The 24861-nt window shown below is 51.1% G+C and overlaps 1 protein-coding gene across 1 annotated transcript in view; it reads right to left on the bottom strand.

The window, feature by feature from the left end:
* The window catches only part of LHX6 (LIM homeobox 6), a 29242-nt gene extending 4983 nt beyond the window's left edge, over nucleotides 1–24259 (bottom strand). The window contains exons 1-5 of the mRNA XM_084821375.1: nucleotides 24200–24259; nucleotides 22295–22480; nucleotides 22054–22175; nucleotides 9707–9927; nucleotides 65–165 (exon numbers count right to left, since the gene is read on the bottom strand). Coding sequence (XP_084677501.1) covers nucleotides 65–165; nucleotides 9707–9927; nucleotides 22054–22175; nucleotides 22295–22480; nucleotides 24200–24259 — 690 coding nt within the window. The remainder of the gene's footprint in view (nucleotides 1–64; nucleotides 166–9706; nucleotides 9928–22053; nucleotides 22176–22294; nucleotides 22481–24199) is intronic.
* Nucleotides 24260–24861: the final 602 nt, after the last annotated feature.

The raw sequence follows: 24861 nt of genomic DNA, 5'->3' as shown, positions 1-24861 counted from the left end.
CCAGCCTCTCGCATCCCACCACCGCTCCGGAGAGAGCCCTGCCTCACCCACCCGGGCTCTCTACCTGCAGCTGCTCTGCCGTGAAGGACGTCCGGGCTCTCTTTGCTGGCTTCGGCTGGCTGTCCTGCTCGGACGGGACTGCCCCTTCCAACGTGATGCCGTTACCTGCAGGAGAACGATGGATCAGCCTGGACCCAATTTCAAAGGTTGGGTCTCTCGGGGATGTGCGTTGGTCAACAAAGCCCGAAAGGGTGGGGGGAGCAGGCACAGACACTTCATGAGGACCAGGAAGGCTCCCCTCACCCCGGCCCTGACAGTCGCCATTGGACAGGCGTTGCTCGAAATCCCCATCCCCCACATCTGAAGTTAGGCAGCTGATGAGGGAGGAGACAGCCTTCTCAGTGGTGGCACTCTGTACGGAATGCCCTCCCACAGAAGTGCGCCTGGTGCTGACTTGGATATCACTTTAGTGCTAGGCAAATATCTGTTGCATTCTAACGTGGAGGCTGAGCTGGTTTTAACGGTGGGTTTATCCTTTTTGCTCTCATTGCTCTATTTCCAAATGCTTCCTCCTGTTTATATGTTATGTCAGCCTTCCCCAAACTGGAGCTGTCCAAATGTGTTGGGCTGCAACTCCCATTATTCCCAGCCAGCATGCTGGTTGAGAATGATGGGAGTTGTAGTCTGACACATCTGGATGGCACCAGGTTGGAGAAAGCTGTGTCATGTGATTAGATAGATAGATAGATAGATAGATAGATAGATAGATAGATGAGAGACAGACGGACAATTGTTTTTACTGTTTCATGTATGCCACCCTGAGAATGTCATACCTAGGGGCAGCCTAGAGATTTCCTAAATAGAGAAGAACATAAGAAGCGCCATTCTGGATCAGACCAAAGGCCTGTCTGGTCCTGTTTTCTGTTCCCACGGTGGCCAACCACATGCCTCTGAGAAGCCCCCACAAGCAGGATGGGAGGGCAACAGCATCCTCTTGCACGTGTTCCCCAGCAACTGGTATTGAAAAGCATAATGCCTCTGATACTGGAGGTAATATACAGCCAGCAGCACCAGCAGCCACTGATAGCCTCCTCCTCCATGAATTTGTCTAATCCCCGTTTAAAACCACCCAAGTTCGTCACGATCACTACATCTTGTGGTGGCGAGTTCCATAATTTAACTCTGCACTGTGTGAAGAAGTGCCTCCTCTTATCTGCGCTGAATCTCCTACCATTCATCTTCATGGGATGACCCCATTGGATTCAAGTCTTATGCATCTCCACATCATGCATAATTTTATACACCTCTATTATATTCCCCCTACCCCATTACCTGCTTTTTGTCTAAGATGCCCCAGGCATTGTAACCTTTCTTCATAGGCCAGTTGCTCCACCCGCTTTATCATTTTGGTTGTCTTTATGTTATTCAGAGGGCTCCTAAAAATGATTGGGGGTGATGGACTGAAGCTAATTACAACCACCTCCAGTTGAAGGAAGGTTTACACATCAGCTGTTTTCTCATTATAAGGCACTTTCTCAGGTTGCAGGGCCAGTCCTACCATTGGGCAGATGCTGTGTGGTGGCAGCAGCTGCAGGCACCTTCTCCAGCTGTTCCAGTGAGCCTTCCAGCTGTTCCTGGCTTCCTGAGCCAGCTCCCCAGGGGCTTGCTTGTTACTAGCCTTGTGGCGCACCCCGTGCCCCTCACCTAGCCTGCTGCCTTCAGGGGCACAAGAGCTTGCTGCCCCCTGTCACCAGTGTTGAAGTGAGATTCTGCTGCCAGCCCAGTTGGCTCCCATACCTGGAACAGGGTGGGAGGGGTTGTCCTGTCCCTCACTACAGGCAGCAAAATGTCTGGGCCAGCCCTGTTCAAGTGCCAAGACAGACCCAGCCTCCCCCACCCCAGTCAACATTTCACCCACATCTTCAGATTCTCATGGGATTCATTTTAAGGATTTGCTCTTTGCTCCACATTTCTGGCCCTCACCTTGCCCTGAAAACCTCCCACTGTCCCCAGGAACCGGAAGCCCTATGTGTCCCGGAGGCAACACTCATTAACAAAACAAAACAAAAAATCCTCCATGGGCAAAAGACCTCAGAGATTAGATCGTCCAGTTCCTTCCCCCTGGCTGCCCCCCACTAGTCTTTTTTTTTGGGGGGGGGATGTTTCCTCCTCGTATTTTTCCCATCCACATCCACCACTACAATGACTTAATGGGGAAAACAGAACTGGGGAAAGGATATGATTACTACTCAGGCACACATGGATGATCTTATTCCACCCAACTTCAGTTTGTTAATGCAAGACAGGTCCTACTCACATGTGAACCCCCATCCAAAAGAAGGTGGCGGCTTCTCGAGAACACAGTGCTCCAGCATCTGACGCCATCAAACACCATCTCTCTTCAACTCTGTGGCTCCTCCCAAGTCCCCTACCTCATTATAGCTTTGCAGCCACTGCCCTTTTTCCTTCCATCTACTCACAGTCCCCTCTAGGCTATATGTGATATATATTTCCCTAGCCAGACCGACCTTTCACTTCCGTCATAGAAGCTGTACTGTTTGTCAACATTCCACAGCTGTCCCCTCCACACATAGAATGTTCATGAACATTCTGTGCCAATGACCTCAAATGTAAACCCAGTGGCTCAGCCAACAACGCTGTATCTCTCTTGCACCCACCACAAGTACATGGCAGTTACCTCCTGTTTTTAAGCCCCGTGTTGTGAGTGGATGAACAAGTGACAGGGATTCGAGGCCAGCCATAGAGGGAGACTTCAGCAACTGTGGGAACCCATCACCCACTTAGCTCAGGCGTTCCCTCAGCCCTCTGAGATGTTCAGTTTGGAGGCAATACTTGGGATGTGATTATCTTGGCCCATGTTGAAGGAATTTTCTTTTTTGTTTAGCCGTTTGACTCATTGCTATAGGATGATTAATGGGATTCAGCTTCAGCAACATCTGTTTATTTTCCCTTCTATAGAAAACCCTCATGCGCAGGCAAAATCACTTTGTAATTCCCGGAGGAAACTAACACACTAAATGGAATTGCCGTTTTCGCCTTTGCGTCCCCTCCCAGGAGCTCGCAGGAAAGGGCACAGCACGCCACCACGCCCAGCGGCCACCTGGCCTCTGCCCACCACCTACCCTCAAAGTTGACATCTTGCCCTTCTGGGAATTGGCATCCTGAACCATAGGAAGAGCTGGCCGGGGGGGGGGGGGCAGCCCTTTGTCGAGATGCAGCTCCAGGTTATGGCAGACAGTGGGAGGTACCAAAGAACATTTCAGGACCAGGACGGCTTTGCTTCAGATGTGGAGATGCCAATGCCAAAGCAATGCCTGCATTAGTCGGCGTTCCATTTGAGCCAGGCCAAGCCCCAGAAATGATTGGCTCATCCAGAAGAAGGAGAGGACCCACTGTGCACAGACATGCTCGAATCTGAGCCAAATTTGCCCAGTGCTCAGCCGCGCAATCTGAGAGCAGAGCCAGGAGCAGAACTATTGATGAAGAACTGGATGTTTTTTAAGAGCCCTGGGTTCAGCTCCTACCTGTGCCTTAGGCACGTTCCTCTCTCTCAACCTCAGTTCCTCATCTGTAAAATGGGAGTACATGGATCTCCACCTCTGTTATTTATTAATTTCAAAAACATATACCCAGTCTTGGAACCTAGGCATGGACTCATAAGACGTCTACCTCTGTGATACCCTTTGCCAATTAATAACTCCATAGGAGGGTTAGAGAGCTGTCGCCATCAATGCCAACCAGGGACATGTGAAATAATAAGAGTGCATCTGAGCATGTGGGAAGTACTTTTCCCACACCATTGAATATCCCATCCATTATAAATATGCTTCTGTTTATTCATAAATGACCCAATCCTCATTTTATGAGTAGCTGCTTATAAATATTGTAAGTTCTAAGACAAGTGTTAAGCAACATAATATGATCCTAATGCTTTTAGAGGACCAAAAAGCGGTCCTCTGACTACCTGATCATCTGCTCACCAGTGAATCCGCCTTCAAAATCCAGGCCCCTGTGTTTGCTGCAAGGGAAGAGCAACGGATAAACCTGGAAGAATTCAAGAAGAGCGAACCGCTGCAGATGACTTGGTCAAGCTCCACCTTACGAAGAAAAGTAACTAAACTAAACATCTGGGGAGCTCTGCTGCATCAGACCAAAGGTCCATCGAGGCGAGCATTCTACTCCTCACAGTGGTCAACCAAATGCCTCCAGGAAGCCCACAAGCAGAACATGAAAGCCCTGTTCTGCAATTGCTCCCAGTAACCGCTATTCAAAGGTATATTGCATCTGAACATGGGAGTAATATGGATCTCCACCTCTGTTATCTATGTATTTCAAAAACGTATACTCAGTCTTGGAACCAAGACATGGATTCGTAAGGGGTCTTACCTCTGTGATACCCTTTGCCAATTAAAAACTCCATAGGTTCCATGTCTAATATAATTGACAGAGCAGTTTTCCATTACTTATCTAATCCCTTATAAAGCTCAGAGGAGAACTCCTTCCCCACCTCCAATGGAGTGATCCGTTAGACCTCAAGCAGGAGTAAAAACAATCAACCAAGACTCTCCCCCCCCCACAAAAGCTATAAATATGCGAGAGAGAGAGAGAGAGAGAGAGAGCGCATGACTGGCCCAAGTATTGGCATGTAAGAAGTGGGAGTCCACTGCAAGTGAGGCTAGGCACACTTAGCAAAAGTTTACTTCCTATGCAGTGCAGGTGGCCACTTGTGAATCAAACCAAAAATGAGGAAACTCATCACCCAAAAAGAAGACACTAATTTGCCTACAATCATCTACATGTATGAATGCAGATTCAGAAACCATTATGATTATTATTTTAATAGAAATACATACATGTGCACGGGCAACAGTTCCCACGGCTCTTTTATCTTTAATCCAGAAGTGAGCAAGACAGCCTTTCCAACAGAGGACACCTTCAAACAGAGGACCATCCTCTGCGAACAAGGACACCTGCCCATCCTGCATGCAACCAGAGACAGCCCAAGAAATGTTGGCCCCCCCAAAACGGCAGGCATTTTGACTTAAGGCGAAAAAGTAAAAAAATAAACATCCAGATAGCACATGCAAACACACACACCACTCCAAGGTGGTGAAAATGTAAGCATAAAACGACATGATAGACAACCCGCTGCCCTGTGACAGCACCACAAACTCTGGGTGGGATGCCTCGTCCTGCCCTCTGGGTGCGATTCCTGGAAGAGCGGGAGCTCTCGCCGGGTCTGGGCCTGGCAGCCCTGAGAGCAAGGCCTAATCACCCCCGAAGCCTTGCTTCATCTCATCTGCTAGAAGAGCTGGAGGCACTCTGTCAGTTGCCCGGCCTCCTGATGCTTGCCTCCCACATTTTAAAACAATGCGATTAAAAATGTGGGGAATGACACCATTCTCTCCCTCCCTTGCTCTCTCTCCTTTTTTTGCTGGCCACTCATGTTCCCCTTTTACAGATGGGAGGTCCAAGGTCAAGGGAAACCCCATTCGCTCAAGCAAGGCCACCCAGCAAGTTTCCGTAGCCCAGAAAGCATCTGAACCCGGGTCCAAGTTCAAGCCTCTAACAAGCCGCTGAGCCACACTGGCCGGGGTGTGCCGCAAACGAGCGACGCGGACGCCCGGCCCCCTTCCTCCAGGCCGCTCTGGCATCTTGTTTTGATTTTGTTTTCATCTCCTCGCTTAAACCTTGTAAACAGAAACACTGATTATTTTCATTTTCAGATTTCCCCCCCTTCTTCTTCTCTTCTGAAATCGTTTCCATCTGCTGCGCAAGATGGCCTGCCGCAAGCCCCCACCCACCCACCTCTCGCATTTGCTCAGAAAAAGGAAAATCAGACAACTTCTTAACACTTGGGCAAAGTTTTATCTCTCAGGAATCACACGTACACTAATTTGGAGGAGGAGGAAAGCAACAGGGCTGGAGAAGGTCTGATGGGACCCAGCTTGAATCCTATTCCTTTCTCCCCCTTTGACAAAAGTGGGAAGACCAGAAAACCTACAGTCTTAGAAAGACAAACACGGGCAAGCCTAAGACGCCAGCTGTACGTATTCCAAATAACTATCGTTCTAGCATATATGTACAGAATCCGGTATCCGGTACAGAACTTCCGATAATAATGATGTAAGAATAAACACAACATACGCTCTAAATTGGAAATGGCTGCATCAGCTCAGGTTCAGCTTAGCCATGGATTCTAAGAGGGAGTCCTGCGCAAGACCCAAGCTTGTTGTTGCAGTTTTTCCTCTGTACTGTGACAGTCATGACCCGTCCAAGGATGCCTGTGACAATCCTGAGTCCTTGCCCAGGACGTGGTGCAAGACGTGTCATTGAAACACATAGCTATCCAATGGTTAAGGTGGGAATTGCTTCAAATGGAGGGTCGCTTGGCGGTTATTTACACCAACAATAATAGAATCATAAATAAAACGTGTACCACAAATTAGGAAAAATAAAACCGTCTCAAAAAGGGTGCTGGCATGGTTAAAGAGCAGAGTCAGGACAGGTGTAAAATAAAAGGCAAAAGGTATTTCGTTCAAAAGTGGAGATCTGGCCGAAATAGGAAGGTGTACAAACTCTGGCAAAACACACCAGACCCAGATCGGTCTTTTAAAATAGCCTTTCCTTCCAGCCAAGAGCAAGTGCGTTTGTTTTAGTATTGTTTTAGTATTTAGTATAAAGTGTTTTAGTATTTCAGTTAGAACTGTATTTTTATTAAGTTGTTATTTGCTCTGTCTGGAGAGAGAAGCAATGCTTTAATATAAACCTGTGATGCAACCATCTTTGTGCCCTGTTTCTGAGCTTTCTAGAGGCATCTGCTTGGTCACCGTTGGAAACTTGATGGTGGTCAAGTTTCCGACCCTTGATGGACCTTTGATCTGATCAAACAGGGCTCTTCTTATATGACAAACAATATAAAGACGATGGGTTGTGTTGCCCTTTTTAAACTGTAACCTAAGCAAGTGATAATGCTTCTAATGCAGCAGGAACTGTGACTTTGGCCATGCATCCTTCGTCTGATACTTTGCTGAGTTTGCATCTCAAAGCTGTTCAGAGGAAAAACTACTGTATAGCAACTACAGAACTCGCAGATGAACTCTGTGTAACTTGCTGACTCGCAATGACCTCCCCTGGAAAACCTTGTCATCAAGGTGACGTCATACAGTGTGAAATTTGATCTGCCAGTGATTGATTTGCAAGGGCTTCATGGCACATGTGAGATTGCTTGATGTAGCAATCATCGGGCAGACAAACTACATGTAAATACATGTATTTCATGTAAATATCTTTATTAGGCCAACTCAACGATCACAAACAAGGTGCAAGCTTCAGAGATCTCCAGATCTCTTCATCAGGCAAGCTGTTACGAAAAGCAGGTTTGCAAGGGAGGGGGAAAGGCAGGGAACAGCTGAGCTGATGCTGAAGTTGTCCAAGTCAGAGTCTTGAGATGATATAGAGGAAGAGACTTTGGAGACATTCAAACAGGACTCTACCAGGTGATGTGATTATTTCACATTTCAGTGCCCCTAGGACCAAAGCGTGCACACTTTTGTGGCCTTTGAGTCAGCCTAATAATCCATGTTACACTAACATGGATTTTGGATCTTGTTTTCCTTACGGCCATCGTGGCTACCTTTACTTTTGCACAGAAATGCTCTCAGAGGAGGTAAACGGCACCTTTCTCCTCATAAGAACATTGATCCTGGAGACACATACACCTCAAAGACATCCTTAGCCATTTCTGAGGAGACGGCCATCACAGAAACATCCAGTTCCCCCACTGCTGCCTCCGCCGCCACCTTTTGCCAAGCAGGTCCTCGGCTGTGTATTCCGGTTCTGCGTCAGAAATGAATATTCACAACCCTTCTAAACCAGGCAAGCACAGCCGTGTCCATGGAATCCTGCTGCGTGTTCACCTAGGTCAGCCAGAGGGGGCCCTTCTGTGCATCTTCCACTTTATCTGGGGGACAGTTGGCACCAGGGGTATTCTTAGCTCTAGATTCACGGGGCCCTGGCCTCAGATCTACTGTATTTCCCACGGCCTCCGCTCTGTTCCCCAGAGTCCTGAGTGTCCATTAGTGCCAACAGAAGGTTTTTTCCCCTCAGCTTAATTGTCATGCAGGGGCCAATTTTCAAGGGAAACTGCAACTGGGGAAGGAAGGGTTAACACCCCCCTCCTCACTTGCTGGAACACCCCCTCCCCCTCCTCCCTCTGCATGGCAATTCAGCCTAGGGAAAAAAAAATCCATTGGTGCCTATGGGAGGTTTTTCCTAAACTTAGCTACGGGGGGGGGGATTCCCATGGGGAACACAGCTGGGGAAGGAACGGCTAACCCTCTCCTCCCTATACACTGTGCCCCCTCCCCAAATCCCCCCTCTGCATTCCATCGATGCCAGTGGAAAGATTGGGACCCAAATCTTTTCCGTCCCTAGCAATGCCCCTGGTTGGTGCCTTGGCAGGGAAAACATGAAAGAATGCAGCTGAGTGGGGGAGAGGACAGCTGGCTCTGCTGAGAAACCACTTTGTCTGGCTCATCTTCTTCTCCCTCAGCTGTTGTCTAACAGCCGCCATTCCACCAGAGCAGGGGCGCCCCAACACAGTGCCTGCGGGCCCCTCCAGTGGCGCCCATAGACCTCTTCACTCCCTGTCCCTTCATAAAATATTTTCATTTAAAAAACTTGGAAAACATTAGGGTGCCAGGTTCCCCTTCCTGTTCCTGAGCCTACTGCTGATCAGCAGGCAGGAAGAGAAACCAAGGCGAGGCAGGAGAGGGGAGAGAGAGAGCGAGGCTAGAGGCTAGGAGTGGGGAGGAACAGCAACATAAAGAGGTGGGGGAGAAACAGCAAGGCTAGGGATGAGGAAGGGAAATAAATAGCCAGGGAAGGGGTTGAGGGGGAGAAATAGTGAGGCTAGAGGCTCAGAGTGGAGAGAAACAGTGAGGTCGAGGGGTGAGTAGGAGAGAAAGCGAGGCTAGAGGCTGGGAGTCCAAAGAGAGAGAGAGCGAGCGAAGGGGAAAGGTCTGTGGCAGGCCAGGAAGCAACTCTTTTCATTTCCCCCTCCCTCCCAGCCCCTGGCCTTGCCATTTCTCGCCACCACCACCACTTCTTGACTAACCAGGCCTCCACATCAGCCATTATGTGACTAGCCACATTCTCCATGGGAGCCATTTTGTGGTGGTGCCCAGAGCAGTTTCTCGAATTCCCAAATGTGCCCATGGGTCCAAAAAGGTTGGCGACCCCTGTGTCAGGGACTGTCTTGATTGCTGTTGACCTCACATGAGCCACTCTGGGGAACCTCTTTGCTGGACAGCAGGGTTTAAATCCAGCGTGAGCCACTTGCAGCCCTCCAGGTATTTGGCCTACAATTCCCACAATCCCTCGGCATTGGCTATGCTGCCTAGGGCTGAGGGGAGGTGTAGGCCCAAACATCTGGAGGGCCACAAGATGCTTCCATTGGTTATCGGAAACCATCTCCAGGGGAATGGTTAACCCTCAGAGGCAGCGTTTTTCATGAATACAAATAATAAATATAAACCAGCCTCACAGACAGACAAACGTTTGGAAGCCAACATTCTCATTTTCCTGTCTGAGCTGCCATGAGGCCGTTGTGTCCCAACACTTTGTTACCAAGTCAGGAGGGAGAACTTCTACTCACGTAGAAAGTGAGCGTGCGCCCACGTACCGTTCTCTGCCGCCCGTTTGAGGTTCTCGATCATGGTGTCGTAGTGAATCCGGCAGAGGACTTTTTCCTCCACCAGGCCAAATTCCTCGCCAGTGGATAGCTGCCTCTTGCAGGAGAAGCAGGCAAAGCAGGCCAAGTGATAGGCGTTGCCACGGGCTCTCCGGACCCAGTCGCTGGCATAGATCTGTCTCCCACAACGGGCACATTTTGTACCAAACCGACTGAAGGAGGAAGAGAAACACAGAACAAAGAAGTGGTCAGCACCTGGAGGTGTCCAACAGCCTCCCTTACATACCCTTTAACATTCAACAGCAAAACTGACACACCTCCTTTTACAATATCACGACTCTGCCCACTAGGTCACGCCACCTTTCTGCCTGAAATCCAGAAATGGTCACCCCAAGAAGGTGAATCCCCAGGACAGCGAATCAAGACTGATGAAACTCTGGTCCAACATAAAGGTGCAGCACACCTGATTCCCTTAAGTTAGACCCATCTGGAGGTGTTGGTAGGTACAGCCGATCCCAGCAGGAGCTAGAAATGTAAATCAATTAAAGAGCCATGTCCTTCCACCCACTAAGAACCCCAGGAAGAGCTTTTAGGAAAGGCTGCAGTTCCCAGGGTTTCTTGGGGGAGCGAGCTAGTCGTGACAATTAAACCAGCACTCGGTCACAGCACAAACAATCGGGCGTGAAACGAAGGCCTTCCTGGTGGATTGTGCCCAAAGGCTGGGGCCTCTGGACCACCAAGCCAGGTGATCAGCGAGCCAGGGGACTGCTTGCACTGGGGATCTCTCTTTGTGGTGTGCTGCCCACCCTCCTTGCCAGGCAAAACATGGCAGGCATTCAGGAAGGCAGATTCCGAACATACGTGGCGGCTCTCTTTGCGTCAGCCTTCCCCAGCCTGGTGCCCTCCAGAGGAGTTGGACTGCAACGTCCATCATCACATCTCAAGGGCTATGTTGGCTGGGAATGATGGGAGTTGGAGTCCCAAAACATCTGGAAGAGTGCAGGTTGGGGAAGGCTGCTTTACATCTATGAAAAGCAGGGGACCTGCTCTCTCCTAGCTGAGGAATGAGCCTCCTTCTGCAAGGCAGAGCAGCTTTCCACCACAGCCCAGCACTGCTTGTCATTCTGAGACGATGCCGCAGTGCCAGTCAAGCCGTTCCCTCTCCCTTCCTTGCGGATGACCTGAGGGCAGTGGTGTAGTGGAACCAGGGCTCACAGGGACATAGCACCAAGGCTCTTTTATTAGTGGGGACGCTAACATCACCTGCTGTCTCCCCTCAGAATTCCCCATTCCCTCTGAGCTTAGCTGCAATCCTCACAGGCGCTGGGGGGGAATGAATTTTCCCAGCAACACTATATTGTTCCGTGTTGTCATGCAAAGGATTTGGGGGTTGGCTTGGTCTTGCATGGGCAATTCAGACCCATTCACTTTGCAAAAGACCTGCTACTAGCGGATGAAAATTCCTAGAATCGGGTTGTTGATATGGATCAATCCCACAGCTTGCATTTTTGGACTCCCCACTGGGGGCATGGCTATGGGTGCGATAACGATGAGAGTTTGCTCTTCAAAACTTACCACTACACCACTGCCTGAGGACCCCAGTCCCTGGAGGCCGCTTTCAGAGGGAAGGAAGGCTGGGTGGCTCAGCATCTCAGCCGCCGCCACCACCATCATTCTGTTATGACAGACTTCATTTTCTGTGCACATCCTTTGCCTCAAGCAGCATCCCTCAAGCAGCCAAATGTGAGCCTCCTGTTGCCAACCCTTAGATAAAGGAGATTTTCCACCTCCCTCAAAGAACGATCATACTTGGTGGCAGGCAGATGTACTCAGCAATGTACCCAACCCTAAATGTTAGGGTGACCTGCTGGTGGATGAATTTTGCTCTTGTCTGAGGCCCAAGAGATTGCTATAGACACCTAGTATGGTATAGTAGTTAGAGTGTTGGGCTGGGACTCAGGAGATCTGGGTTTTAGTCCCCACTTAGCCATGAAGCTCACCGGGTGAGTTTGGGCCAGTCACTGACTCTCAACCTAACCTACCTCACAGGGTTGTTGTGAGGATAAAATGGAGAGGAGGAGGGGGACCGTGTAAGCTGCCTTGGGCTCCTTGGAGGGAAAGGTGGGATATAAATGTAAGAAATAATATTTAGAGTCTGGACTGGAAAGACGTTTCTCCCAGATCAAATTTACAAGAGGCCTGATGGGAGGGGGAGATGACCAGTGGAGGTGTGATGGCCGTCCCTTCCACACGTTCCTTGGCTCATTTGCTTAAGTCATCTCAGGCTCTTCACTCTGCACTAGCAGAATTGTGTCCTGCTCGGCTCTGGGTCATGATAGTTGCCCCATGGATGGATGCTCAGGACTAAGCACCCTTTTGCCCCATCCAGCACTGGGAGTCTGTTCACAAGTAGAGCTAGAGTGGGTCAGGCTGAAATGATCCGTGCTTTTCAAGATGAAACCCCCCATTCTTTGGATGAATTTCCACTGGATTAGGGGCAAGAGCGAAAGGAAAAATTGACTAACAAGCTCTCTGGAACCAGTTCCAATAACTGCAGCAGGCTTTTGGCAAAATCAAACCATCTCTGGCAGCAAAGTTGTCCTGAGATGGGCCCCGTTCAGAAGCCCTGGGCCAAAACCACGGTCAGCAACAAAGCAACTGAAATCAGTCCCAGAGAACATCACCTGAGTTGGCTATCCTTCCTACATCCCTCTTACAAAGCTGGGCATGGCAGAGGCAGGTTTTTATTTTTATTGTTAAATGCAAGTGAAGATTTTCGCTTGAGCAGAACCAATGCCAATTTGGGGGAAAGGGGGAAAGAAAAAAGCAGGAAAAGCGGCAGAGGAGCCGAGGTCTTGCTAATTTCTTGCATATGGGGAATGCAGTGAGCTGACTACGCAGTGCTTGGTTTACACGACTGCACAAACAAAAGAGCCGTGTTAATTAATTTTTTATTCCTGCGACAGATTCGGAAAAGCTCGGGTCTCTTAAATGAGAGCTCTCAAACAGCATCAAAAAAGGAGAGGAAGAATGTTCTGTTAAACACGCAACACTTCTCTTTGTCCCATACAAATATTTTACCTAACGGCTGCGCGCTTTCCTCCCTTTAGTAGGTAGATTAATCAACTGTAATTGCTTCATGGGGGGGGGGTGATTGTAATTAGGGAGGGCAGGTTTATAACCAGTTATGGGAAACATTGTTAAAAATGGTCTCTTTCTGTTCCCTGTTTCAGTAACATACCAGACCCAGAACCACCTTGAAAAACTGACCTTTTAACAATAAGCAAGAGCTCTAATTTAATAAACTGTATTACTATTTAAGTTAGTATTGTATTTTTATAAACTCATTCCCTGTCCTCTTTGGCTAGAGAAGCCTATAACTCTTTTTGTTTTAAGTCCGATTTGAGGTGTCATTAAATAGCAACAGACCTGAGCTGGTGAATGCTACAGAAGCAAAGTAGTTAAAACCAAAATTATCAAGGTAACAGAACCAATAGTAGAACCATTTGCTTTATTTTATTTTTAAAAGAAGGTACATACAGATTTCCCTTTGGTTAGATCTGTTTCGCATTGTGAATAAGCCCAGTGATTATTTCTTTCTGGCAACCCAAGTTTGAAATACACACTCGCACAGCAGGGAAACCAAGGCAACATGTCAAAAACACCCCTGCGGTGTTTGCCTTGTGGATTTACCTAGGCAACAATGGCTGAGCATCCTTGCTTTCAGGTTTAAATTACAGCCTACATTCAAGCTTAGCACCCCAGCGAATCAGGATGTGTTTAATTTAAACAATTCACATTTAAGTCAGTGCTTAGTGGAACAGGAGGAGAGATGATAATAGGAAGAGAATAAATCTAAGCATGCTCTGGACACCTTTCGCTCTCCACTGAGGAACCGCCACCAACTCCACACATATCTGGGACTAGAGAAAGAGCTTCTCAAGCTGGATGTGGGGATACAAGTTTCCATGCAATGTGATTCCTAAGTTTTAGAAACCAAGCCATGCCGTCCTACCTCACAGGGCTGTGAGTGTGATATAGTAATAGTCCAAATTAATTTCGAGAAGGTGTAATTTTAATTAGATCTCTAACAAATATCTACCCCCTGGGAGTCAAGGGTTGGATTCCTCTCCTAATAAAAACAGTGAAGAGTCTTGTAGCACCTTAAAGACTAACACTTATTCTGGCACAAGTTTTCCCGGTCACCATCTGCTTCGTCAAAGGCAGCTGATGAAAGGCACAGTGTCCACAAAGCTTCTGCCATAATAAATGTGTTAGTCTTTAAGGTGCCACAAGACCCTTGGCTGCGACAGATTAACATGGCTGCCCCTCTGGAAATTCTCCTAACAGCTTTCTCAGTATGAGATTACATGTCACTCTGTAGACATAGGTGCATTTGATCTGGTTGAAACATGCCTGCCCTCACACACAGCCGTTTCTGGCTCATCCTCACACGTGATGCTTAATTCTACACATACACCACATTTGCAGTTAGAATGCAATGTACAGAACAGTGCCTAGAACATTTCAGAATCCCTCTATATCACTTCCTATGCCTCATTAGCACAATTCCCATGTGCCCAAAATAAGGCTAAAATTAACATTTCTCCTCCGATTGCCGGCTTCTCTCACCTCTGTGCCAAACTCGCGTCTAAAGCTCGCGGAGTTTCACGGTCCAGACCACTCATGGTGTTTGCTGCTAGAAGGAAGGACTCCAGACAGTTTTTTAAAAGGACATTCCTCCGTTGGCAAAAGCATCCCTCTGTATCTTTTTCTTTTCTTTTTTAAGATGCGGAGTTTTCACAATACTGATGGGACTTGAACTTAATTATTTTTAAAAGCCGTTTTGGCTCCGGTGTACTCTTGTCATAGTGAATAACCCTTTCTCCCAAACGGATGCAAAAGCGAATGGTAACAACGATGGCTTCTGTGGATCTCTACTCAGAAATTATTCCCATTGAGCTCACTGGAGCTTACTCCCGCGTAAGTGGATATACAACTACAGCCTAAATGGTGTAAGTTACCACCTTCCTTCGGTTTTTTAAAATGCACTAAAATTAAAGCATTGGCATGAAGCACATGAAAAGTGAGGTGATCAATCAACTAACAAATAAACAACAATGCAATCCTATATGCGTGTCTACTCAGAAGTAAGAACCACGGAGTTCAATGGGATCCCTAAGTAAGTGCAGGTAATACTGCAGCCTTGCCGTCCAATCCTTTGCATGTATCCTCAGAAATAGGTCCCATCATTTTCAACGGGGCTTTTCCCCAGATAAATGGTGTATACATTTATAAGAGTCCCATTGGACTCAATAGTGCTTACTTCTGAGTAGAATTATATAGGGTTGCACTGTAAATCTGTCACTGGTTGACAGCCCTAATAAACAGACAAAATACAGAGGATTGTAGAAACGTTTTAAATTCCAAGGAACCAGTATTTTACCAGCCCTGCCCAAGACTAAATATTGTTCACGATTTCTAAGGCGCTACACCAGTAAACCCTGGGGAACTCTTAAGGCATTGCCCAGCTCTCCAAACTACATAATACACTGCTTTTAGGTTATATATCAATTATCAAACTTCACAAAAATAAATGGAATATTACTTTATCTAAGATATGTGCTAGAAACAACTGCAGATGTGAGTATAGTTTGTCCCATACCGCTGCAAATGAACCCGTTTCTTGGTTCTAACTGATGAAGAGTTCTGTGTCAAAAACCTTGCACAATTTAACTCAAGCAACAGCTCCTGCTTTCATAAAGCTCCAGTCAGCACTGGGTCCAACATTTCTCCTTACTAAACTTATAAAATGGCTACATTACCAACAAAATGTCCACATCAAACTGGTTAATCCCCCCGCCCCCAATCTTTCATTTCAACTTTTTCGTTTTTTAACTGAATCTCATTTGTCCTCAAAACTCTTAGTGCCTAACCTTTATTCCTGTTTTACATATGAAGAACTGGTCCAGGAGTTAATCCATACGAAAAATATTCCAAAATATTTTTGGAATAAGCATAAGAAAAATTCCAAAATCCATATTTGGGCAATACCTTTATTAGGCCAACTCAAAGATCACAGAATAGTGTGCAAGCCTTCAAGTTCTCCAGAACTCTTCATCAGGCAGACGGTAAACAAAGCAAAAGGGGAGGGGGAAGTGGCTGATGTTGATGCCAGTAGAACAAAAGAAAGAAAACAAATTATTTGTTGGAAAATCCCAATAGGTCTTGAGGGAAGTCAGGGGAAAAACATTTTTGGGTTGCACGTTAGACACATTAGATAGTTCAAACTAAACATATAACACCAAAGATACGTGTTGTATCCACATTGTCCCAGGATCAAGTCGAGACTCTGGTGAATTATCATTCTCGCGTCTGCATGGCAGTTGGAAGTCCTAAGATTTATAACTGTGCCTAACCAGTATTGTTTTTAATAATCTGGAGGAGGAAAGGGTGATGAAGAGACAATTAAGTGATGCAGAGGCGGGGGGGGGGGTCCCACTACTTTAGCAGCATTAAAGTCCCTCCGTTTGGGATCCTGCCTGAACAGGGAAGTGACAAATTAAACTGCTTTGAAATCACTTTGACGGCTGTCTGTGGGGTGTGGAAAAGGAAGCAGCCATATGCTCAGAAGGAGATGGTTGGGGCTCCTGCAGAAATCTGCGAGCATTAAGGGGATTTTGAAATTTTAGTGACCTTATCAAAAGCATAAGCTGTTGTTCTGTATTAATCCATGAACTTTTACAATATTATACTGGCTTGCACATCCTGGGTTTTTGGCTTGGAAATTTAATTGCACAGGTTGCATATCTAAAACTCTTGATAGATTGATATAGATAGATGTAAATGAATTGCAGAAGAGGTAACCCATCTCAGGTTCCTCTTCAATTTGTGGCAGGATTCTTTATATGTTTTTGTAACTGATGTACAATTTGTGAGTGTTCTGGGGTAATAAATGTTTGATGAAAACAGATAAGTAATACATAAATAAGCCATATGTTTTATATTGTGTGTGTGTGTGTGTGAAAAGATCAGGGAAATAACTTGCAGCACACAAAATCCTATGCATGCTTACTCAGATGTAAGCAGGGCTTAGTCCCAATGAATTGTCTATATGATTTGTTTTCTTTGCCACTTTGGAGAGGCCGGGGGTCATGAGAGACCAAGACACAAGGTAAAAATAGCCATGCTAATAATGAATTCATGTGCATAGTAATGCGAGCACAAAAATATCAAGGATTAGCACATAATGAGATTAATAAATAAGTTTAATAGTATACAACAAAGGGTCATTATGTCTTGGGAGGGCAATTGTGTGTGTGTGTGTGTGTGTGTGTGTAAATAAGTTAGTGGCCATTTAATTCAATGTTTCTACTTTCCTTAGTAACAGAGATGAGGTTTCAAATCATATATATTATCAGACATAATGTATATCATTTGCATGTGGATATCTCAGGTAACTGAAGGGTGTATATGGAGGGATGGTCAATGTACTGGGAAACAGGCGCGCTTGGTATTCGTGAGATTTTTTTGCGAAGGGGGGTTTTCAGGATTGCAGTCCCCTTACCTCGAAACAACGAAGAGCCTTGTGGCACCTTAAAACCTAACTCTGTTGATTACGGCATAAACTTTCAGGGCTGCCTCTGGAGACCCTTGTGTCGAGGGTGGGGTGGGCGCGCGCGTGTTTTGGGTGGTTTTGTTGTGGGTGGGAGGTTAAAAGCTCCTCTACATTTCTAGAGAAACAGACTCCCGGGCCTCGCTTTCCTCCCTCCATCTCGTGTCCGCCTCTGCACAGCGCCGGCGGACCGTCGAGGCTGCGTGGAGACCGGACCGCCAGCAAAACCTAGCGTTGCGGCGGGGGGCGGGGAGAGGCATCCCATGTCCGCTTGAGCTGCCCCACACAACACACACCCATGGAGAAATCAGTGGCAAAAACGCCGTTTCTTCTTTGCACTCCACACAGAGGCATGAGCGTCGGGGCCCTGGGAAAGGCGCTGACAGGCGCCCCATTGATGGTGGAGCATCTCCCAGCGGTGAGATTCCACAACAAGGAATCCAGAAACATCCGAACCCGGAATCCTCTTTATCAAGGGTCTGCAAGGCTTAATCTGGCGTAATCGATTACGATTCATTAATAATGGAACCAGCCCTCTTCCTCCTCCCCCCCGCGCCGCCCCCCAACTTCAAGCATTGGAGAAGGAAGGAAGGAAGGAAGGAAGGAGCGCCACCGGCTCGCTCTTTGGTACTCAGTCATTATTTTCGTTCAGAAGTCTGAAGGCCACCATTCCCTGCGAGGGCCACCCCCCACCCCGCATCAGCTCCGGAGCTTGGCATTTGTGGAGCCAAAAAACTCCAGATGGCCCCCCTTTTTTAACAGCGCAATTCTAGGCGTGTTTACTCGTAAGTCAGACCCACTGTGTCCACTGGGGATTACTCCCAGGTAAGCGCGCATTTGGGTCGCCGCCTTCAACTTCCTTTTGTTGCTGACCCAGCCCTTCCCTCGAGGGAAACCCTGCCCAAGGCTGCCGCGCGAGAACCGGGGCGATAAGGAAGGCGAGGGGGCTCCAACGCGGACAAGGCGCCAGTCCTCTGGTTTTCCCTCTCTCCGCCCCGAGGAGCTTGGGACTAGTGGGGCGAGCCACGGTAGTCAGCCCCCACCGCTGCAGGTCCTTTCCCCCTTGCCTGGGACGAGGGTTCTCCCTGCCCGCCCGCGGAAGGGGCCTCGGGCGCTGTCCCAGTAGGGCGAAGCGCGCCTCCCCGGGTAGGTGGCTAGGGAGCTCCGGTCGACCTCCTGAGCACGCGGCCGGCCCCATCTAATAAAATGCACTTAAAAGGCGCGCGCGGGGGGGTGAATTCCAAGCACATCTGGTTCCTTAACTCGCCCGAAGACTCTAGGGCACAGCCTTGTCAGGGCTTGGGGACATCAGGTACACCCCGCTTCTCACCCTGGTCCCAAACCCAGGCTGGAATAAAATTTTAAAGCTGGAACGGCTTGCGTCGTGTAAACGCAGCATGGGAACCGCTTCGGATTCCCTTTCAACACCAGTGAGTTTTTGCAGCAACAGCAGAAAAGCCGGAGGGACTGGGGGCGGGGGAGAGACTTCTTCCCACCCTCATCCTCACCCGGCTCCATCCGCTTTGGTTTGCGAGGCTCCCTTCTGGGGCCAAATGTTTTAACCTGGTGGGTGCTGATTCGCGTTAATTTCAGGCACACAATTTGAGCTTTCTTGCTTTTCCCGCGGGGAAGAATTCTAAGGGCGGGAGGGGGTGCCAGGCCCCAATCTGGTTACTCGCAAGTAAATCCTATGGAACTACAAAACGCAGCTCGAAGTCATATCTCGAAATCTCGAGACGACCCCTCCCCCCCTCAAGAAAATCGCGGTTCAGCGGCAAAGGTAGGACACGGTGTCTCCCCTCCCCGTCTACATTTGGAATATTTGGACCGCTAGGCAGAGCTGAGCTTCCACCTTGGCACTCTAAGTATGCCCAGCAGGTCGCCCGCTTCGAAGGAAGAGGGGAGTTCGCGTCACCGCTCGTCGCCTTAACTCGGCCGTCGAGGAATCGCGGCACAAGTCGTGGGGACAAGCGCTGGAGACGAACAATTCCAGGGCTCTCCAAAGTGGAGTTGCCACAGGGGGGAGGCAGATTTCTCTTGCAAGCCACAGCCTGGCTGATTCTCCTCAGATGCGTCAATAGAGGGGGGTACGTGTCGCGGAGTGGTGGTCGTCGAGAAGGGACTCCCTGGTCACGGGAAAAAGAGTTAGAGCTAAGGCCGCAAGTCTGAGACACTTGGCTGCGGAATTCCTCGGAAGGGGCAGCTTTTTCTCCCATCCTAAGCCAGGAGAGATTTCCTCCGCCTCCAGATATTTTTAGATTTAGACAGAAACTGTGAGGGGGGGGGGGCAAAATCTGAGCTGCAAAATGCCCATCGAATTCCAGGGCTCGGATTGCAGGAGGTGTCGAAAACTGCACAGTGTCTGTGAATGTACTGCGAGATCCACGTTGTTACTTAAAAAACAAAAAACCCTTAAAATGGCAATTAAAACACGAGGCGTTTGCAGCGCTGCCTGCCCCAGGGCAACTCCTGGAGTCCAGGGAATGTATTAGACGGCAGAGTCCTGTGTTTTATCGGTCCGGTGCGTAATTACGCACCGGGTGAGATTTTTACAGTGCAACTCTTATGCGCATCTACTCAGAAGCCAGTCCAATCGAGTTCAATAGGGCTTACTCCCAGGTAAGCGTGCGTGCAGGCTTTGCTGCCGCGGTCTTCCAATTCCTTGGGAGCAAGTCTCGCGGCAAGCAATAGGCTCCGACGTCCGAGTAGACCGTGGCGAACAGCTGATGCGCTTCTCTTCCCTGTTGGCCCCCGAGTGCAGGCGCTGGAGACGAGGCGCCCTCTGCTCCGCTTTCTTTCAAGCCCCCCAGAAAGTTGCCCGTCGAAGTGCTATCGCGTCTAGAACATTAGACTGGATGCTTTATTATTATTATTATTATTATTATTATTAATTATTATTATTATTATTATTATTAATCAAGACCTGATCCACATCCAGGTCGGGGGCAGGGGAGAGAACGGTGTAGGTTGGCACGCGGGTATCGCCCTTTCCAAACGCGTCTGGTAAGATCCCGAAGAGACGCAGGGCACGTAGGACACCAAATCATGCCACGGAAACCGCAGTCTCCGCGGGAGGGCGATTCGGCGCCTCCGGCTCCAGAGGCCCTCTCCATCCCCCGGGCGAGGGCGGTGTAGTGGGGGGTGTTGCGCCTTCACTGGTTCCCACCGTCCAAGGGGGTCCCAGAGCCGACGACGCGTTTACACGGGCACTACTCGGTCGGGAGGAGCCGGATTGGCCGCCCCGCCCGGACGTCTCTTCCAAGGAGGCATCTCCAGTCCTCCTCAACGAAATCCGCCCCCCGTCCCTCGCCAACGAGGATCTGTGCAGAGCGACGGAGCGGCCCTGACCAGAGACGCACACGCGGGGGCCTCTTCCTTCTCCTCCCGCCCGCTTTCATCCGGTCTAAACCTCACCGCCTCTGGCCCGGAGATCTGCGTGCAGAGCGGTGATGAAGCGTCGCCTCCGGCGAACGGATCCGGACCTCACACGCTCGCCTGCCCTGGGAAGCAGGACTCCCAGGGAGAGTTTAGGCGTCCTGGGAACAATCCGAATTCCTCCTCCCAGAAGCCCCAGTAAGGATCTGGGCCCTGCTTGACAGTGGTTCTACCTCCAGACTTCCTCCCCACGGGGGGGAGCCCCCAGTCTGGTTTATTTCATTTAAGGAAAGCCGCCGCCTCTCCCCCACCCCCGCCCCCGCCACGCGCACAACCTCGACGGCTCTCCCCGGCCAGCGCGTCGGGCTTCATTACACCGCCGAAAGCAGGCCGGGCCGCTTCTTGGCATTCCAAACCTCACGGGTCCGGAGCTCAAACAGTCGGGGGGTGGAGAACGCCGGAGCCCTGGATGCGTGAGCCCAGAGGCAAATCTGGAGGGCCCAGGGCAGGCAGGCAGGCGCCTCCGCTATCCAGTTGGCCCCAGTTCCGACGTGCGGCCTTCTCCCATGCCCCAAACAGAAGGCCTTGGCCGACTCCAAACCCAAATCAGGACCCTTTTCTTCGAAACCGAATTGGAAAACCGGCACCGCTCCGGAACTCTAACGAGCTCAGTATCCGAGCTGGATTAGCCAGAGACGGGCATGATTCCCAGTTCATTCACCAGGATTAAACGCCACCAGCGGGTCAGGAACAAAGGGGTCAGAATCGCCTTTCTGGACAGAAGCAGGAATTAGAGAGTGATCGTGGAGGCGGGGGGGGGGGAGGATTCTCAGCTCTCTCCCCGTTTCTTAGCCACTAAGACGGTGCCTAAAGACGGAGTAAAAATCTAGATCTGCTCCAAAGCCTCCCTCGCCTGTTCAGTTCCAGGCCCTGGTTAACTACCAGCCCATCGTGTGTCAAGTGCATCAAGTGTGAACGCGACTAGGGGGTGGGGGGCAGGGGGGAACCAAACAAACCCAGCGCAGATTTTCTTCATCTCCAGAGAGAAGAGAGTTTCGTTCTGAACTCCCCCGAGATGACCCAGATGGAGCGGACTACAGTCCACGCAGCTTCTGCCAGCCTGAGCGGACCGCCTTTTAGGGGCCAGAAGGCTCTTTGTCGACAGGTCTCCAGAGGAAATCTTGCTCCAGTTCGGGTGGACACGCCTGAAAGCGATCCGGAGTGAGCCTCGCCCCTCCGCGACCAGCGTGCTTGCCATCCCGAGGCAGCGGAGCCGCTCCGGCTTCCCCAGAAGCGCCCTTCCCCGCCGTGGCCGCCCGTCCCATCCCCGCGGCGTCGCGGCTCCTACCTGAAATAGTCCATCTTGCAGAAGATCTCTTTGTTCTTCACGTAGCAGCTGTTCTGCTGGCGAAGCGACGTCCGGCACACGGAGCACTCCAGGCAGCGCCCGTGCCAGGTGAGGTTGTTCACCTGCGAGGTGGGGCAAAGAGACGGAAGCGAGGTGAGGGCGAGCGGGGAAGCCGTAGACCTCCGCCGAGCCTGCCTGCTCTCCTCCGCCACCCCCGCCAGGACCCGGCAGCTCACCTTACCTTGAGCAGGTACCGGTCCAAGATCTCCAGGCCGCAGCTGGAGCAGAGGTTCTTGGCCCCCGACGGCAGCGAGGACGACGCGGAGGACGGCGGGGAGCACACGGACGGCGTGGACGGGGTGCTGGCGCCCGAGCGCGCCTCCTCTTTCTCCAGGGCGCACGGGAGCGCCTCCCCGTCCGGCTGGGCCTGCGGAGGGGAGAGCGAAAGAGATGGGGAGCTCCGACGGGTGGCTCGGGCAGCAGGGACGGAGCCCCGAGGGGGCAGCCGGGAGGCGGGCAGAGGAGGGAGTGCGGAGGAGCCGAGCTGGGGCCAGGCGGGCAGAGGGCCTGCCCCCAGCCGTCCTGCTTCCTCCCCGCCCGCCCGCCCGCCCGCTCTCCTCGCTTCTCCGCCGGCCGCGCCGCGTCCTCCCCGTCGGAGGAGGCTTACCATTCGCCAAGGCGCGCCGAGGAGCCGCGGCTGCAACAGGCGGCGGCGGGGAGGCTGCAGCGCCGCTGGTCGAGGGCTCGACTATCTGCGGGGCTCCATGGCCCCCCCTATATAAGCCCGGTCCAAACAATAAACCCCAACTTTGTAGTGGCCATAGAAACGGCGTCGATCAAGGAGAGAGAGAGAGGCGAAGGAGCCCGGGAAGCTAGAGGCGGTGGGGCTTGTTAATGGAGCAATTTGCAGCCGGGGAGGGGGGGGGCAGAAGAGGGGAGGGGGTGGCTTTGAAAAGCGGCTCTCGAGGTAATCGCCGCGCTTCCAGCGCTCGCTTTGCCAAGCCCGAGCCGCGGCTGCGTCCTCCTCCTTCGCCGGCGTCGCCGCCCCGAAGCACCTGCAATTAGCAACGCCGCCCGACGCCCGGCCGGAGAAGCGCGCCTGTCAATCAGCCGCCGTCGGTTGGGCCGCGCAAAGGCAGCAATTACGCAGCTACCAGCCTTTTCCTGCGCTCCCCCCCCGTCGCACTTTCTCCTCCTTCCTCCCCCCTCCCCACCAAACAACCAGCTCTCGGAGAGGAGACCCCCGCACGCAGCAAAAGAGGGAGGGGAGCATCTCTCAATCCCTCCCCCACCAAACAAAAAATAACTTGTTAGAACCTCTTTCCACCGCCACCCCCGGCTCAGTTTTCCGTCATTCCTCAACCATCACACCGAGGCGACACCTGGAGGGGGAGGTTTTAAGCCCCCCCCCATACATCTGTTCGAGGGCTCTCTTGTATAAAATGGTCAATTCCTCCACTCCCAATCCACAAGCAAGGCATCCGCTCTCGGGGGGGGGGCACAGCCCTCCCCCGGACAGCAGAAGCAGGAGGACTCTCTCGACCCCCTGCTCTCAAATAGTTGGAAACCCCCCCGGGGGGGGGAATACGCAGGAGAGGGGGAGATTTAGACTCCTGGGAGATCAGATCCCGCCAAGGGTGGGAAAAAGTGGGGAGTTGATCTAATTTCCCCCACCGTAGGAAAAGCAGAGACGCAGACAAGTTGTCACTTTCACTTTGGGAGATGGGAGCCCCATCTGTACAGGGGGGGGGGACCCCAAACACTCCAATGAAGCTGGCAAGACTTCCTCCCCCCTCCTTCAAGGAAATGAAACAGGAGGGGGGAGTTCACCCCCTTTCTCCTTGCAGGCTCCTTCTGCCTCGACCGGGGGGGGGGATCTCTCTAGATTCTCCCCCCCCCCGCAAAAGAACCTATACACCAGTTCAGGTGGAGGGATGGACGAGGTGACTCTTCTGCTTGGGGGATCGGGACCGGTTCTCCCTCAGGTCACTTCATTTTCTCCCCCTCCCGGCATCCTCCTTCCCCCGCCTTCTCCTCTCTAGCCAGTTCGGAAGAGTTTGCCTGGTGTAGGAGGGGGGTTCCCCCCCCAGCTATGCATAGGAGGACCCCCGCTTTTTCTCTCCCCCCCCATGCCATCAAGTCTCACCTCAGTCCGCGGCTGCTCGCCCTCCGGCTGAGGGGCGGAGGTCTCATTCTTCCAGAACATGGACGGGGCGGGGAGGGCACGAGGGGGCGGCATGAGGAGGGGAGCTCCCCTCCGCAGCGGCCGCCCAGACGTGACTCACCCGAGGCGGTTGCTGGAGAGGACTTTAAACGTTCCTTCTTTTTTTCCCTTTTCTTTTTTCTTTAATGGGACGCGCGCCCCCCCCCCCGCCCCAAGTTCCTCCTTCCTTCCTTCCTTCCTTCCTTCCTTCCTTCCTTCCTTCCTTCCTTCCCTACAGCTCGATGGCGGGGAGTGGGGGGGAGGAGAGGAGCGAGCCGCAGGGAAGGAGAGACAAGGCGTGTGCAAGGCGCGAACACACGCTGCTCCCCGCCTATCCCCGCCGAGCGCAGCCCTTGCGCCTATCAGAACGAGAAACCGTGAGGCCGAGAGCACCTCTGAGGACGTGCAGAGTTCTTCCCGCTCGCGGTGGAGGAAGGACAGGCCACGCCGCCAGAGGGATCCAGGCACGGAAGGCCCAGCGTCAAGGAGGGCTGAGCCCCGCACTTCTCTTCTTGCGGGGCACCGGGACAAAATATTCTCACAATGGTTGGCAGTGGGAAAGGCGCGCATCTGGGTGCGCGCCAGCCAGCGCTGCTTCCGCGGCC

This window comes from Heloderma suspectum, chromosome 14 (assembly GCF_057233095.1).
Source record: "Heloderma suspectum isolate Gila_16-S chromosome 14, 16-S_ref, whole genome shotgun sequence".
Lineage (NCBI taxonomy): Eukaryota > Metazoa > Chordata > Lepidosauria > Squamata > Helodermatidae > Heloderma > Heloderma suspectum.
Note: the sequence above shows the minus strand (reverse complement) of the source record. Positions and strands in the feature narration are given on the sequence as shown.